Consider the following 14,627-nt stretch of genomic DNA (forward strand, 5'->3'; position numbering starts at 1 on the left):
TGAATGTTCACTTTGACCATATCTAATCAAATATTTCTAAAGCAAAATAATGTTAAATATGAAGCTTCTTAGTTCCATGTGGTATGATATAGATCTCCATGAGAAGCGAATGAGGAAAAAAAAATGATAAAAGGCTCAAGATGAAGATGCTAGAAAATCCAGAGCCATTTATTTAAACATAAAACATACAGCTTGTAAGTAATTTAACAAATTAAAAGGACAAAGTATGTAAACCCAGATCAAAGATCTCAGACACCGTTGATTATGTTTCCAAAAGTGCCAGTTTGATTTTTTTAAGCTTGACAAGCACATCTTTGATATCGACTCTTTCATTTGGTAACTCTTCAATTAACCTTAAGCCTAATTCCATGATGGATGAAAGAATACTTTGCATGACACTTAAATCTCTTCCATTTTCTGAAATCAATAAACCTTCATCCACAACTTCCATCATTCTGTCAGGAAGTGATGCGTTTATCCATTGCTTCAAAGTCAACTCACCTACAAACATGTCGTCGGTAGGTTTCTTTCTTGTGATCATCTCCAATAATATTATACTATAGCTATAAATGTCACATTTGCTTGACACTTTTCCTTCAAAACCATACTCTATCTAGTGCAAAAGGCCTTAAAGTTAGTAATTCAATTTTTCTTTTTTTAATAAAAAAGAAGGAAGCTGTCCATGTATATTAGCCAAAAAAAAAAAAGTATATATATATATATATATATATATATATATATATGTGTGTGTGTGTGTGTGTGTGTGTGTGTGTGTGTGTTTTCACAAATATTTATAATTATGCTATAAACAACTTTTGATAAGTCCATATATTTTATGTGTGTGTTCTCAATGGCCATAAAATGGGTATGAAGTGGGCATAAGATAAGACAAGGCAAACCATAATTGTGGTTGCATTTTAGAATTAATTCATATTAACCTAGTGAACTAGAAGCATATAGTGTAATTGTTTTTTATACAAATATTTATTTTAACATACTTTTGAATAAACACCAATCGATGCATAAAAGGAATAAATAGGCAATTATTCATGGACTAAGCAATCATAGTTTGTATAATTTTTATTGTTACTACATATTCATATGAATATAAGCCTATATAAAATTGAATTATGAAAAATTGACTTGTATATTGGTATTCTTAAAACTAGCAACTATTGTTGATCTTGATATTAGCTACTATTAGATAGCCTCTTAGCAACAAAATAAGTAGAGTTGAATTCATGTACCTGGTACAATGTAGCCAAGTGTACCAAGAGTTTTGGTGTGTGTATCATCCTTGTTTTCAACTAAAATCTTTGCAATGCCAAAGTCTCCCACATGTGCAACCATGTCCTCATCTACCAGGATATTGGTAGGCTTCAAATCACAGTACACCACAGATTTTGATAGACTGTGGTGGAGATAGTCCAAAGCCAATGCAACATCGACCAAAATGTTTACTCTTTGAAGAAGATTCAAGCAATAATTATAGGAGTATAACCACCTTTCAAGGCTACCGTTCAAAATGTATTGCAGTACTATAGCTCTAAACTTGGGGTTGGAGCATGTACTGATGACCTTAACAAGATTCATATGTCGGATTGTCCGTAAGACCTTATATTCTGCATCGAAACTTTTGAAAGCACCCAACAATGGCAAATTTAGAACTTTAATAGCAACAGTTGTCCCATCAAACAACATCCCTTTGTACACAGAACCATAACCTCCAACTCCAAGTAAGTTGCTTTCACAAAAGTTGTTCGTCACTTGGCAAATCTCTTTATATGATATCATTCTATGCTCCAATACAAAAAATGTATTAAATAAACTTGGAACCTGAATTTTACTTTCTCGATGTCTTCTCAACATATAAACCAATGCTAGACAAAGTATAATTGAAGCAATGCCAGGAAGAAAATATTTGAACAGACTCTGTTTCAACTTTGATCCTTTGGAGCTTGGGCTTGGACAAAGTGGGACTCCAAAAATTGGATTCCCACAAAGCGCTATGTTTCCTAAAAATGATTTAGCTGTGACGTTTGTAAAAAGCCCACCATATGGTATCTCTCCAGATAGGTTGTTAAAAGACACATTCAAATACTTGAGATATGGAAGTGCTTCAAGAGACTTAGGAATTATACCAAAGAGATTATAATATGAGAGGTTTAACACATCTAATCCTTTCAAGTCTCCAAAAGATTGTGGAATATCTCCGTGAAATGAGTTTCTTGACAAATCAAGATAACTTAGGCTTTCAAAAGCTCCAATAATGCTTGAAATGTTTCCAGTAATTTGGTTCCAAGATAAATCTATGTGTTCAATAACATCTAATTTTTTCATTTTTGGAGATAAATATCCACCAAGGGAATGGGATGATAGGTCCAAAAACAAAAGATTTTCAAGGCTCCATAAATTTAATGGTATTGATGATTCTAGTCAATTAGAATTCAAGTATAGTTGTTTCAAAAGTTTGAGGTTCGAAATGTATTTTGGGATGGATCCAGAGATTTTGTTATTTGAGAGATATAACTCGCCCAAGTTCTTTAATTGACATATGTCTTCGAGAATGACTCCTTCAATTCTATTTCGATCAACATATAATCTTTGTAACCCATCCAATCCCCCAATTGTGGATGGTATGTTTCCAGTCAAATTGTTATTGCCCAAATAAAGTATGTTCAAGCCTTTTAAGGAACCTATAGTCATAGGAATATGACCTTTATTTGGGATCGATATGCATAAAAGCCTCTAAGGGTGGTTGAAAAGTTTCCAATGGACTCAGGAAGAGTAACATCCAAGGGATTTTTAGATATGCACAAAGCTTCCAAAAATCTGCAACTAGATAAAGATGAAAGGAAACTAAGCTCTTGATCTTCAGGCTCTCCTGTTAAGAGATTGTTACTCAAACTAAGTTTTTGGAGGTATTTTAAGTGTCCAAGACTTTTTGGAATTGGTCTTGAGAGTAAGTTTGTATCAAAATCTATTAGGGTGAGCTTGGAACAATTTGAAAGAAATGATGGAATTGGACCACTAAATTTGTTTCGACCAATTAGCAAAGCTTCAAGATTAGGGCAAGAAAACCCAGTATTTGATGGAAAATTGCCAGATAGGGAATTAGTTACCAAGGAAATTCCTTGTAGAGAGGAAATGTTGAAAATGTTTTGGGGGATTGCTCCTATGAGATAATTGAATTCAAAATTCAATATCGACATATTTGGAAGACGCCATAAATCACTCGGAATGCTTCCTTTGATATTGTTACTCTCAATTCCAGAAAAAGATAACCATGACAAGTTACTTATGGAAGGAGCTATAATATCGGTGAAGTAGTTACCTCCAAGATATAGCAATTCAAGCTTTTCTAAACTCCCAAGCTCGGGCTCGGCTCGCATAAGCTCGGCTCGTGCTCAACTCGAATATTAAATGAAGCACTTCATGAACACAAATCCTAGCTCGAATATTAAATGAAGCAAGCTCGGCTTGACTCGGCTAAGCTCGTGAACAGCTCGTATAAGCTCGAGTGTGTGTGTATATATATATATATAAACTAAGTAATACATAATTAATTATAAATCTCATAATTGTTAAAACCTTAAAATTGCATTTATATTTAAGCGTTAGAAAATGAAAAATTCTAGACCCTTCGTGATTAAAGAGAGAGAGCAATCATTAAAAAGACCTCGATTCAATTAGAGCATATCCAAACGTAAGGAAGAAGAATCAAGCAGAAACTATTGAGGAAGATTGCGAAAGGCATAAACTATTGAAGAATCAAACAGACCCAAACACTATCACTACTTGTCTGGTGAGTGAGAGTGAGAGAGTGGGAAATGAGAGTTTAAGTGGAAGATCCGTTGTGACTGGTGAGGCGGATTGAGAGAGAAACATTAAAAAAATATTTTTTTTGTAGGAGGTGTTGTCCCAATGCAGTTTGAATGCAACATGTTAACTTGTCCCACATTGTTAAGAAAACATCAGTCTCCAAGTTTGTTTATCTATAAAAGGATGCATATCCTCTCTTTGAAACCAAATGCCTTGTTGTATTGACTCAGGCTCCATACTCGACTAGTCAGGCTAAGCAAATGCTTATATGCAAACTAATTTCTTAAGCCGTTTAAGAGTACTTGAAGTTAAAAAAAAAAATTAAAAAACAAAAACATTAAATATAAGAGCCAGCTCGCGAGCTGGCTCGGCTCGACTTATTATTAGCTCGAGCTCGATTTTTTTGGCTCGCCCTTAAGCTCGACTCGAGCTCGAGCTCGAGTAAAATTTAAATGAGCCAAGCTTGAACAAGGGAAGCTCGCTCAAGCTCGGCTCGTTTACACCCCTAGGAATACTCCCATCAAATTTATGGAAAGAAAGGGATAACTCTACAAGCTCTCTACAGTAATTCATTTGTAACGGGAGCCTACCGCTGAATTGGTTGCCCGAAAGATAAAGCCCTTCAAGTTTAGGAAAATGGCTGCAGAGATCTATTGGAAGTGTTCCTGTGATGTGATTATCTGTAACACCAATATGGGTTATAGAGGATATGTTAAAACTGAGAAAAGGAAACGGACCAGTGAGACAGTTGTAATCCAAATTCAGGTCCTCTAACCAAGGCATATTGCCAATGGTCAATGGAACTACACCCACGAGATGGTTTGCACTAAGAGCTATTCTTTGAAGCTTCAAGCAATTGTGTAAAGTTGGAGGGATACTACCTTCCAATAGGTTTGATGACAATTGTAGTATTCTCAAGCGACGTATGTGACTGATCTCATGAGGTAGAGAACCAAAGAAGCTATTGTTGCGTAGATTAAGATAAACCAGGAAGGAGAGGTTACCAATATGAGGAGAAATTGTGCCCTGGAGATCCATGTAGGAAAGGTTCAAAGCACTGACTCTTCGCCTGCGTCGGCTACATGAGACCCCAATCCAATTGCAAAAGTTTGTAGCAGTGGACCAGTTAAGTAAAAATAATATGAAGAGAAGAGATTTTTGGCCAAGATGCATTCTGCAGCTTTATCATTGAACTTCATCACAATTTGCTTTTACCCATCCCATCTCCGGGGCTCTCTAGCATGCAGTTACTTCCTCCGTTAGTGAAGGCTGGACCTGCTCTCCTTTTTCTTTGGCCAAGTTGAACACTAGCATGGACTTATTTGTCTGCTGCAAAATTACTCTCGGATGAGAAAAAAAACCCCCCATGTATTAAATCGTTTCTTCCCAGCCATATATGTCTAGCCATTCCATAGAATTGTTTGAGTTCCTCTTGGTCACATCTCTCAAACAGACACTCCCATCAACTGCATAAATCCAGGTCCCCTAAACGAGCATTTTTGGAGTCTTGCATTCCCCAACGACCATACATCCATCGCCGAAGCACACTGCCATAAGATATGGAGACCGATCTCCACCTCTAAACCACTTACCTGGCAAAGAGAATCCAAGAGAACTTTTCTTTTGTGAAGATTGTCCCGAGTCGGAAGGATATTATGACAAACCCGCCACAAAAAGTTTTTCTCCACATTAGGCACGGGCAACCCATAACCGCTTCCAAAATTCACTGCCGCCGTTAGAGGATGACCCAAGTATTGCCACTGTCCGAATTTTCACCTCCTTTAGCATGTGATATGCACTCTTTACCGAGAAAACACGGTTCTTAGTACCCCTCCATATCAGAATGTCCTTTTGATTGGTAGAGCTTAGAGGAATTTCTTTAATCTTTTGTACCTTCTCACTAGAAAAAAGGGACTCCGAAAGAGGAATATTCCACCACTTGGAGTTTATATCAATAAGGTTACAAACCTTTGCTTCTGGGTCCAAAAAGGCTGGTGGGGAAACAATTTTGAAAGTAGATGGGTTCGGAAACCACGTATCCTTCCAAATCCGAGCCGTGCAACCATTACCCACTCTCCACACCAACCCTTCCTTAAGTAGGTCACAAGAGCCTTGAATGCTTCTCTATGCAAAAGAGGGTCGCCTTCCAACATTTGCCTCCAAAATAGAACATCCCAGATAATATTTCACTTTCATAATCCGAGCAACTAGGTTGTCCGGTTGGGGCCAAAGCCTCCAACTTTGTTTTGCCAGAAGAGCCTTATTAAAATTTGTAAAATCGCAAAACCCCATCCCCCCGGCCTCTTTTGACAAGCCCAGACGCTCCCAACTCATCCAATTCACCCGAGATTTATTCTATTTTTGGCCCCACCAAAATTTACACATTTAGGAATTTATCTCCTTACATAGAGCCCGTGGTAGAAGAAAAACGTTCATACAATAGGTAGGGATCGCTTGAACCACTGCCTTAAGAAGGATTTCCTTACCGGCCTAAGATAAAAATTTCAGCTTCCAATCCTGAAGCCTTTTCCATACTCTATTAGTGATACCCTTGAAAGCTACCATTCGAGATTTTCCAACCAAGGCTGGAAGTCCCAGATAAGTATCATACCATTGAGTGGATGGAATGCCCGAAGCCTCCAGAATTGCCTCCTTATCCTCCGAAGAAGTATTCTTGCTAAAAAATATTGAGGTCTTATTAGAATTGAGTCGTTGGCCCGAAGCAATTTTATAGAGCTGCAAAACATTTGTAAGATAATCCAATTGAGCTAAATTAGCTCTACAAAAAAGGAGACTTTCATCCGCAAAAAATAAGTGACTGATTCGAGGACCCCGCTTTGATGTAGGAACTCCCGTCAATGTTCCATCCTCATTTGTTTTTGCCAACAATGCCCCCAAAGCCTCTACACAAATAAGAAAAAGGTATGGAGAGATAGGATCCCCTTGCCTCAGTCCCCCCTGCGGTTTTATTTGGCCACACGGTTTCCCATTTACCACATCAGCATATTGAACTGAAGTTACACACATCATTATGAGATTTATCCACCATGAGTCAAACCCCAATCATCTCATGACCGCCTCAAGGAAACACCACCCTACCCTATCATAGGCTCTACTCATGTCTAATTTTACCGTTATAAACCATTTCTTCCCCTTCATCATAGTGTGCATAGTATGGAGTGTCTCATATGCCGCAAGCACATTATCAATAATCAATCTCCCTGGAACAAAAGCACGTTGTACAGGAGAAATAATGTGAGGCAAGATTTTCTTCAATCTATTCGCAAGTACTTTCGAAATCAGCTTATATACAACATTGAAGAGACTGATATGCCTATAATCAGACACACTAATGGGATTTTTCACCTTCAAAATAAGAGCAATATGAGTCATATTTAAAAATTCAGGCATTATACTAGAATTGAGCGACCGAATAATTGCTTTGCATATATCCTCTCCCACTATATTCCAATTTTTCTGAAAAAAATCTGCAAGGAACCCGTCAGGACTCGGGGCTTTTAAGGACTCCATATATTATGAAGTGCGAACTGCACCTCCTCCACTGTAAAAGGCTGTAGCAGTTAGGGGTGAAATAGCGGTTGCGGTTAGCGATTAGTGGCTAAAACCGCTAACCGCAACCGCCTAGGCGGTTAGTAAATTTTACTAACCGCCTCCGCTAACCGGGTAGCGGTTAACCGCCTAGGCGGTTCACCGCCCGGTTAGCGGTTAACCGCTTTGGAATAACCGCTTTTTTTCTAACCGCTTTTTTGGGCTTTTTTCTTTGGACCGATTTTGGGCCGGGTTTGGACCGGGTTTGGGCTGGTTTTGGGCTCATTTTAAACATTTTTTTTTCTCATTTTTAAAAAAAAAAATTTCCCTTTCCATTGCCATTTTAGCATTAAAAATTGCTATATACCAAAATCTTGTTGGCCACCTTCTACAAATCTACACATCATATAATATACAAATAAAATTACAACAAAATCATCACTTCACTTGTAGTCTTATACATAAACTCACAAGCAAGTTCATAAACTCACACATAGAAATAAAATAAAACACAAACAAATTCATAAACTCACAAGCAACCAAAAAAACCAACATATATGGTTAAACTTGAAGCTTGAGGCTCATTTCAATCAACCAAAAAAAGTTCATAAACTCACAACTTATTGTTATTATATATATATAATATATAAATATATATTATATTTAAAAAAAAGCGGTTAGCGGGTAGCGGTTAGCGGTTAGCGGATTTCCAAAACCCACTAACCGCTAACCGCAACCGCCTAGGCGGTTAGCGGTTTTTACTAACCGCTTTCAAAGCGGTTAGGCGGTTAGGCGGTTAGCGGTTAACGGTTATAACGGTTAGCGGTTAGCGGTTGCGGTTAGGCGGTTTTAAATTTCACCCCTAGTACTAGCAGTGAACTGTTCATAGCCGTAGTAACTCGACAATTCAACGATTGTAAGCATAACATCATATTTTCTGCGATCATTTGCACACGCATGATAGAATTTCGTGTTCCGATCCCCGCTCCATAACCAGATAATTTTTGCTCTCTGCCGCCGGTTGAGATCGGATTTTTCCAGCAAAAGCTCCCACTCATGTTGAACAATTTTTGTCTCTTCACCCTACTCTTTCATTTTCACTTCCCTGCAAGATGAGAAGTCTTCTCTGTAGTTGGGTTATATTCCCCTAAATGGCTCCATCACGTCCCTACTGCCACTTCACAAAAGCATCTTTGCATCTGGATAAATTGGAGCCGATCATCCGCCACCCATTTTCTGCATCATTCCTTTGCACCCAAGCCTGCTTTAAGACATCATCGTAGCCTTCATCACAATGCCACTTAGCCTAATATCTGAATCTTCTGTACCCAAGCCCAGATACACCATCACCTCATAAATGCAGAACTAAAGGAGTATGATCAAAACAAGCTGTTGCTCCTACCACCACTTCCATATCTGGGAATAACCCTCTCCATTCTGAATTAGCCATTCCTCGATCTAAATTTTCCTTTGTAAAATCCAGCTCATCATGACAATTACTCTAAGTAAACTTTGGACCCCATAAACCGAGATCCAACAGTTCACAAATTTCTATTGCTTGCCGTAAAGCAAGCATTTGGCTATCCGACCGTCTCCCTCCACCCCATTTTTCTGAACCTTCGACAATTTCGTTAAAATCTCTGATACAAAGCCATGGGACCGAGGTTAAGTGTGTCAGATGTTGGAGTAAAGCCCAATCTTCATTTCTCTTCGTGACATCAAGGTATCCATAGAAACCGGTAAATTTCCAAAGCGAATCACTTTCCAAAATTTTCACCATGCCATTGCTATGGCATTGACTAAAATTCTGGATAGTAACACATATTTCTTCCCCCCAAAATAGCACCATGCCTCCACTTTTCCTCAAACTATCAACCACAAACATGCTTGAGAAACCAAGCTTGCATCATATATTCTCGATCTTCTCCTTATGTAATTTGGACTCCATTAAGAAAACCAAAATGGGCTACTTTTGCTTAACCAACCAACCAAGCTCTCTAATTATCCAAAGGTTTCCAAGCCCTCGGCAATTCCAACTAATTATCTTCATTGCGGTCGGCAAGGCTGCACCACAACCTTCGCCATCCCCGAACCAATATTTCTTCCTGCCAAATTGGTCATCTTCCATCCCTTCATCACAGGGCCTACACCAATTGGAATAGTTTACATCAGCTGGCAACAAATTTTTGAACTCCTATCAATATCTCCACGACCCCTTTTTTGGCAAGCTGCTCCCATCTTTTCTGGGCTATTCTTATGAAAATTCGTTTCTCCTTTAAACCCAGGCCCTTCGGCTGCATTGATTTTTCCACCTCAGATATTAAAGGACCCATATAAGTGCTAGGGCTCCTAGAATGTTCCCCCCGGCCCAATGAATCCACGAGTTGCTGCCCTTTTGCTTGGCCCAATCCCAATCCATGCAACGTTCCAGCTGAGCAAGGACTGTCCGGCTTATTCTCATCCAAACTTTCACGATCACTTTCCATACCAAAACCCGGGAAATCATTCTCCATATTGGGTACCTTGCCAGTTGACTCCCCAAGATCTTTTTTTGAATATTTTTCCGTTACCCTCAGCTTCTTTCTATAACTGTAATCTCCATATCCTCCCACCATATCTCCGGTAAATCCGTATTTTCCAATATTTCCATTATGAGCACGCGAATTCCCAGCACCTGGATCTTCACTGGTTCCACCCCTACCTTTTGTCTGAATTTCTCCTTCCCCTTCCCTGTTCCTCCGAGTTCGGAAACCCTTCTTCATGATGAACAAAATTTGGTCCCCTCTGCGTGTGAAACCTGTTGAACATCTTCTCTGGTCGCCTAGTCGGAGAAGCCGCCCTAAGCCAGGGACTGTACTGGTGAATCCCACTTCATTTCGGACACCCTGATTTGCCATGGCTTATTACCCCGCATTGGAAGCAGAATTTCGGAAGATGTTTATATTGAAACGTAATCCAAGTAGTTGTTCCCTTAATATTGATTTTCCTCCCCCTTAGAAGAGGTTTTTTCAGGTCCAAAAGAATCTTCACACGCAAATATTTCCCCCATCTGATCCCCTCTGCATTCGTATCAACGGTTTCCACCACTGCTACAGAGGCCCCAATTTTTGACCGATTTCCAAGCTCATGCGCACCAAAGGTAAATTAATCATCCGCACCCAGAACACGGCCTTTTCAAACAAAAATTGTGATGGTAGAGTAATCCCATCAAAATCCCCGACTATGAACAGGCAGCCTTCAAACACCCATGGCTTCCCCACCAGTACTTGCTCCTTGTCCTTTGGCTCCGCAAAATCGATCAAAAATAAGTTATCTACAAGAACCTTGAACGAAAGGTTTCTGGATTGTTTCCACCAAGTCAAAAGTGTAGATCGGGTTGTCTCATGACTCACAATTCGATCTGAGGCCTGTTTCCCCAATACACATACCTTGCCCCTCGTAACCCTTGCCTGCAATTCAACTTTCGGTATCGCAAGCTCCACATCTTCATCCTCCGTAAGTGAAAACTTTCCCACAAATTTGCCAGATCGTTTGCCATCCCCAGTACAATAATCAAGACACAAATTACTTGGTTGAAACCTGGAAAAACAGCTCCTCTTCCTCTAGGTATCGCTAGAGAGAAAACATCTTTGACCATGAGTGGTTAAACACATTGATTTTCTTTACCACAAAGAGAAATGTTTGGTTGCATTAAAAAGTCCATGTTTTGCCATATAAATCCTAGGTTAATTTTTTATTTTTTAAAATCTTTTAATTTTAAAATTAAAATGATAAACAATTAATAATAAAAAATAAAAAAAAGGGAGAAATGAGTGGTTGGCCACCCCAGTTGAGCCTTGAGGGTGGCCGAAGCGACCCCCAAGCGGCCGGTGGGAGTGGTCGAATCCAACCCCATGGCCCTTGGGGTGGCTAACCACCCCTCTCTTTTATTAATTATTTTGTTATTTTAATTTTGATTTTAAAATTAAAAGATTTTAAACAATAAAAAATTAAAATGGGGTCATGTGCCCTTTGCCACCTAAGATTTATATGGCCACAACATGGACTTTTTAATGCAACTAAGCATTTCTCTTATACAAATGCATACTTTATATATATGGAACTTCCATTAATAAAATTTCACGAATATAAAGCTCTTACATCACTGAGCATACAGTTCTGAAAAATCATAGCCAAAAGCAATGAAGATTATAAAGTCATAAAAATGACTTCAAACTTCCGCTAACCCATGTACAATTACATTTGAGGAATATATTTGCTTCGTGCAGAGTAGATCTAAGATATGGGTAGTTCAAATACAAAAACAACTAAAAACTAAAAATCCAGCCGCAAGAGTTAAGTCTCCACACTGATCTACTTCATTTTCAACCCGAAGGATAGGACAAACAAAAAAATAAAAAAATAAAAACAAAAAACAAAAACCCCACAAGCAGCAGCGGAGGAGCATGGCATCGTAGACATCCCTTCGGAAGACGCGCATTGGCCAAAGGAGAATATCAAATCTAAGGTTGAAGAGACTAGATCTAAAGCAACCTGCCAGAAATGGAGACTAGAGGAGCCTATAAATAAGACACTGAGCACTACTACCACGAAAAAGGAGGAGGAAACATCTAAATTTAGATCTTCCATCATCTTAAAATTCTTCTTTGTGTTGTCTAGAAGAAGAGACAAAGAGAGGAATTCTAAAGAGTCTCTAGAACCATTTTGGCTCATCGTATATAAAGGCATACTTGAATGCTATAGAAATTACTTTAAAAAATTTTAAATGTGTCAATTGTTTTAGTTAAGTGGGCGCTTCTCGTCTTAAATTTAAAGAATTGTTTATTCTCATTCCAACGGTTACAAAGAATTGTTCAACTCAAGCAGTACGGCTTGGTCTGTCTTTATTTCTATTGCTTTAATTAAGTCTGGTTGAAAATGGAATCAACCAATTTCTTAGACGCATTCGGTGTATCACAGTTTGGTTTAAGAAGTCCAATTCTAATTTGTGATTCACCCAGGAAAAGTTGCATGTATTATTTTATTATTTATAAAAAAATAAATAAAAACCCATAAACTCACGCTCTAAAAGAGATAACAGAAGTTCCCAAGGACTAGCTCATAAGAACCATGCCTTATGAAGCAGTGGTTACTAGTTTGAATCGCCTCTTCCCTCTTTTGTGTGGACATGTCAATAAATAAATAAATAAATAAAATAACAGAAAACCATAGCTCCATAAACTCACGCTCTAAAAGACATAACAGAAAACCGTAGCTTTTTACTCAAAAACAAAAACAAAAACAAAAACAAAAAAAAAAAAAAAAACCCATAGCTTTAACTAAACGAGTAATTCTAAATATCTTTTCTTTCTTTCTTTTTTTGTCTAGTTTATTTCATTTTAAAAATAATATGACTTTTAAAATCAATATTAAATCAAAATTTAATAGTGATATATTACAAACTGAATTGTGATTTTAATGAACGAACAGATAATCAAATGAAAAAAAATAAAGGCAATAGCAAAAATAAAAGAAAATAGAGACAGATTTTACGTTGTTCGATCTAGGACCTAGATCCATAGGATAAAGCTCAAATTGTTACATTTTTCTCTTATTCCTTGATTAATTTACAATACAAATGGTCCCTATTTATAGGGAGGTGTAGAGAATACAAAAATGCATGAGAGCTTAAATCAAATTTAAATATATTCAAATCTAATTTGATTTTATTACAATTAATGTTGAAATCAAATCCCATAGTATAAAATCAAATCTCATAACATATTATAACATATCCCCTCAAACTTAAGGTGTAAGATTTTGGAAGCTTGAGTTTGTTTGTTTGTTTGTCTTTTTTTTTTTTTTTTTTTTTGAGAAAAAGCGTATTTCATTCATCATTATTGGGCTTGATCAGCCAATACATACTCATGAATATAAGATGGGATATTGTCCAGCCAGAGATATTCTTGGCCTAATGAAAGGGCTAGCTTAGCTAAACAGTGTGCCACTACATTGCCTTGCCTAGATACATGAAGAACCCGCCAGTCCAACATATTAGACAGTAAGGTTTTTGTCTCATCCACCACTGCCCCATAGCTCCCCATCCACTTATCTTCAATTGTTGATCAACGTGATTACAGCCAGTGCATCGCCCTCCAAGATCACCTTCCTCCACCCCAGCTGATGACCGATCTCCACTGCCTTTCGGGTAGCGAAAGCCTCTGCTGTGGCTGGGTCCGTGATATATGGCTGTGTTGAACAAAAAGCGGCTAGAGTCTTCCCCTCTTCGTCCCTAGCTATAATCCCCATGCCCATCCTCTTTCCGCTTGCGTCAAGAGCCACATCCTAGTTTATTTTAACGTAACCAAACGGGGGATTTTTCCAGGTTGCTTCTATGGGTCTCCCTCTAGAAATGATACCTGCCTTCCGATCCACCAAAGCCTAGTTATGAACCTGGACCTGCTCCCTTGCAATACTTAGAACTGTGCCTGGAGTCGTTAACTCACCCCCATGGATTACAGGATTCCGACGGTGCCAGAGTTGTCTAGCAATTACAGCAAAAAGCTGTAGTTCGTCGGGATCCAGTTTGTGGGTGAGGTGCTCAAAAACAGTAGCAAAGTTTTCCCCTGCACTACTGCTTTTTTAAAGCTTGGGACAGCACTCAAGCCAGACGTCTTGAGCAGACGCACAGCTCCATAGTATGTGACCCAACGTCTCCGTCTCCAATCCGCAAATGGGGCAACGTGGGTCCTGCAGTATACCCCGCCTGTGTAAGTTCTCCCTAGTGGGCAATATGTTGTGGCATGCCTTCCATAAGAACATATGTACCACACCTAGACCTCGCACACTCAACACATCCCTCCATAGTTATCTGATTCTGTGGTGATCAGAACATGTACCTGCATTCCATTCCCACATGGATAGTGCAAGGTGATACCCACTTTGGACTGAATATACCCCATTAGTGGTTCCTTGCCAGACCAGCTAATCTTCACTCCCCACCGTGCTAAGAGTCATACCATAGATTCGTTCAACCTCTTCCGCAGAAAAGATTTCCTGACTGCGTGGGATGTTCCATCCCTTGATATCCCTGTCAATCAATGCACTAACCGTTGTATCCCTTAGGAGCAAATGTGGAGGAGTTTGAATTTTGAAGGTACTTGGAGCCATTACCCATCGGTCTTCCCATATTTTAATTGAGCGCCCATTCCCCACTCACCAGATCATGCCTGCATGGAGTAATTTTTTAGTCTACCATATGCTCTGCCATGCATAGC

General features: G+C 38.8%; 1 protein-coding gene across 1 annotated transcript; it reads right to left on the bottom strand.

Annotated features, from left to right (window-relative positions):
- Positions 1-1,118: 1,118 nt before the first annotated feature.
- LOC132181922 (probable LRR receptor-like serine/threonine-protein kinase At3g47570) lies at positions 1,119-2,340 on the bottom strand. Its single transcript, XM_059595146.1, has one exon. It carries the CDS (start codon positions 2,338-2,340, stop codon positions 1,240-1,242), a length of 1,101 nt encoding a protein of 366 aa, XP_059451129.1. The 3' UTR covers positions 1,119-1,239.
- Positions 2,341-14,627: the final 12,287 nt, after the last annotated feature.

Source organism: Corylus avellana, chromosome ca5 (assembly GCF_901000735.1).
Source record: "Corylus avellana chromosome ca5, CavTom2PMs-1.0".
NCBI classification, from domain to species: Eukaryota; Viridiplantae; Streptophyta; class Magnoliopsida; order Fagales; family Betulaceae; genus Corylus; species Corylus avellana.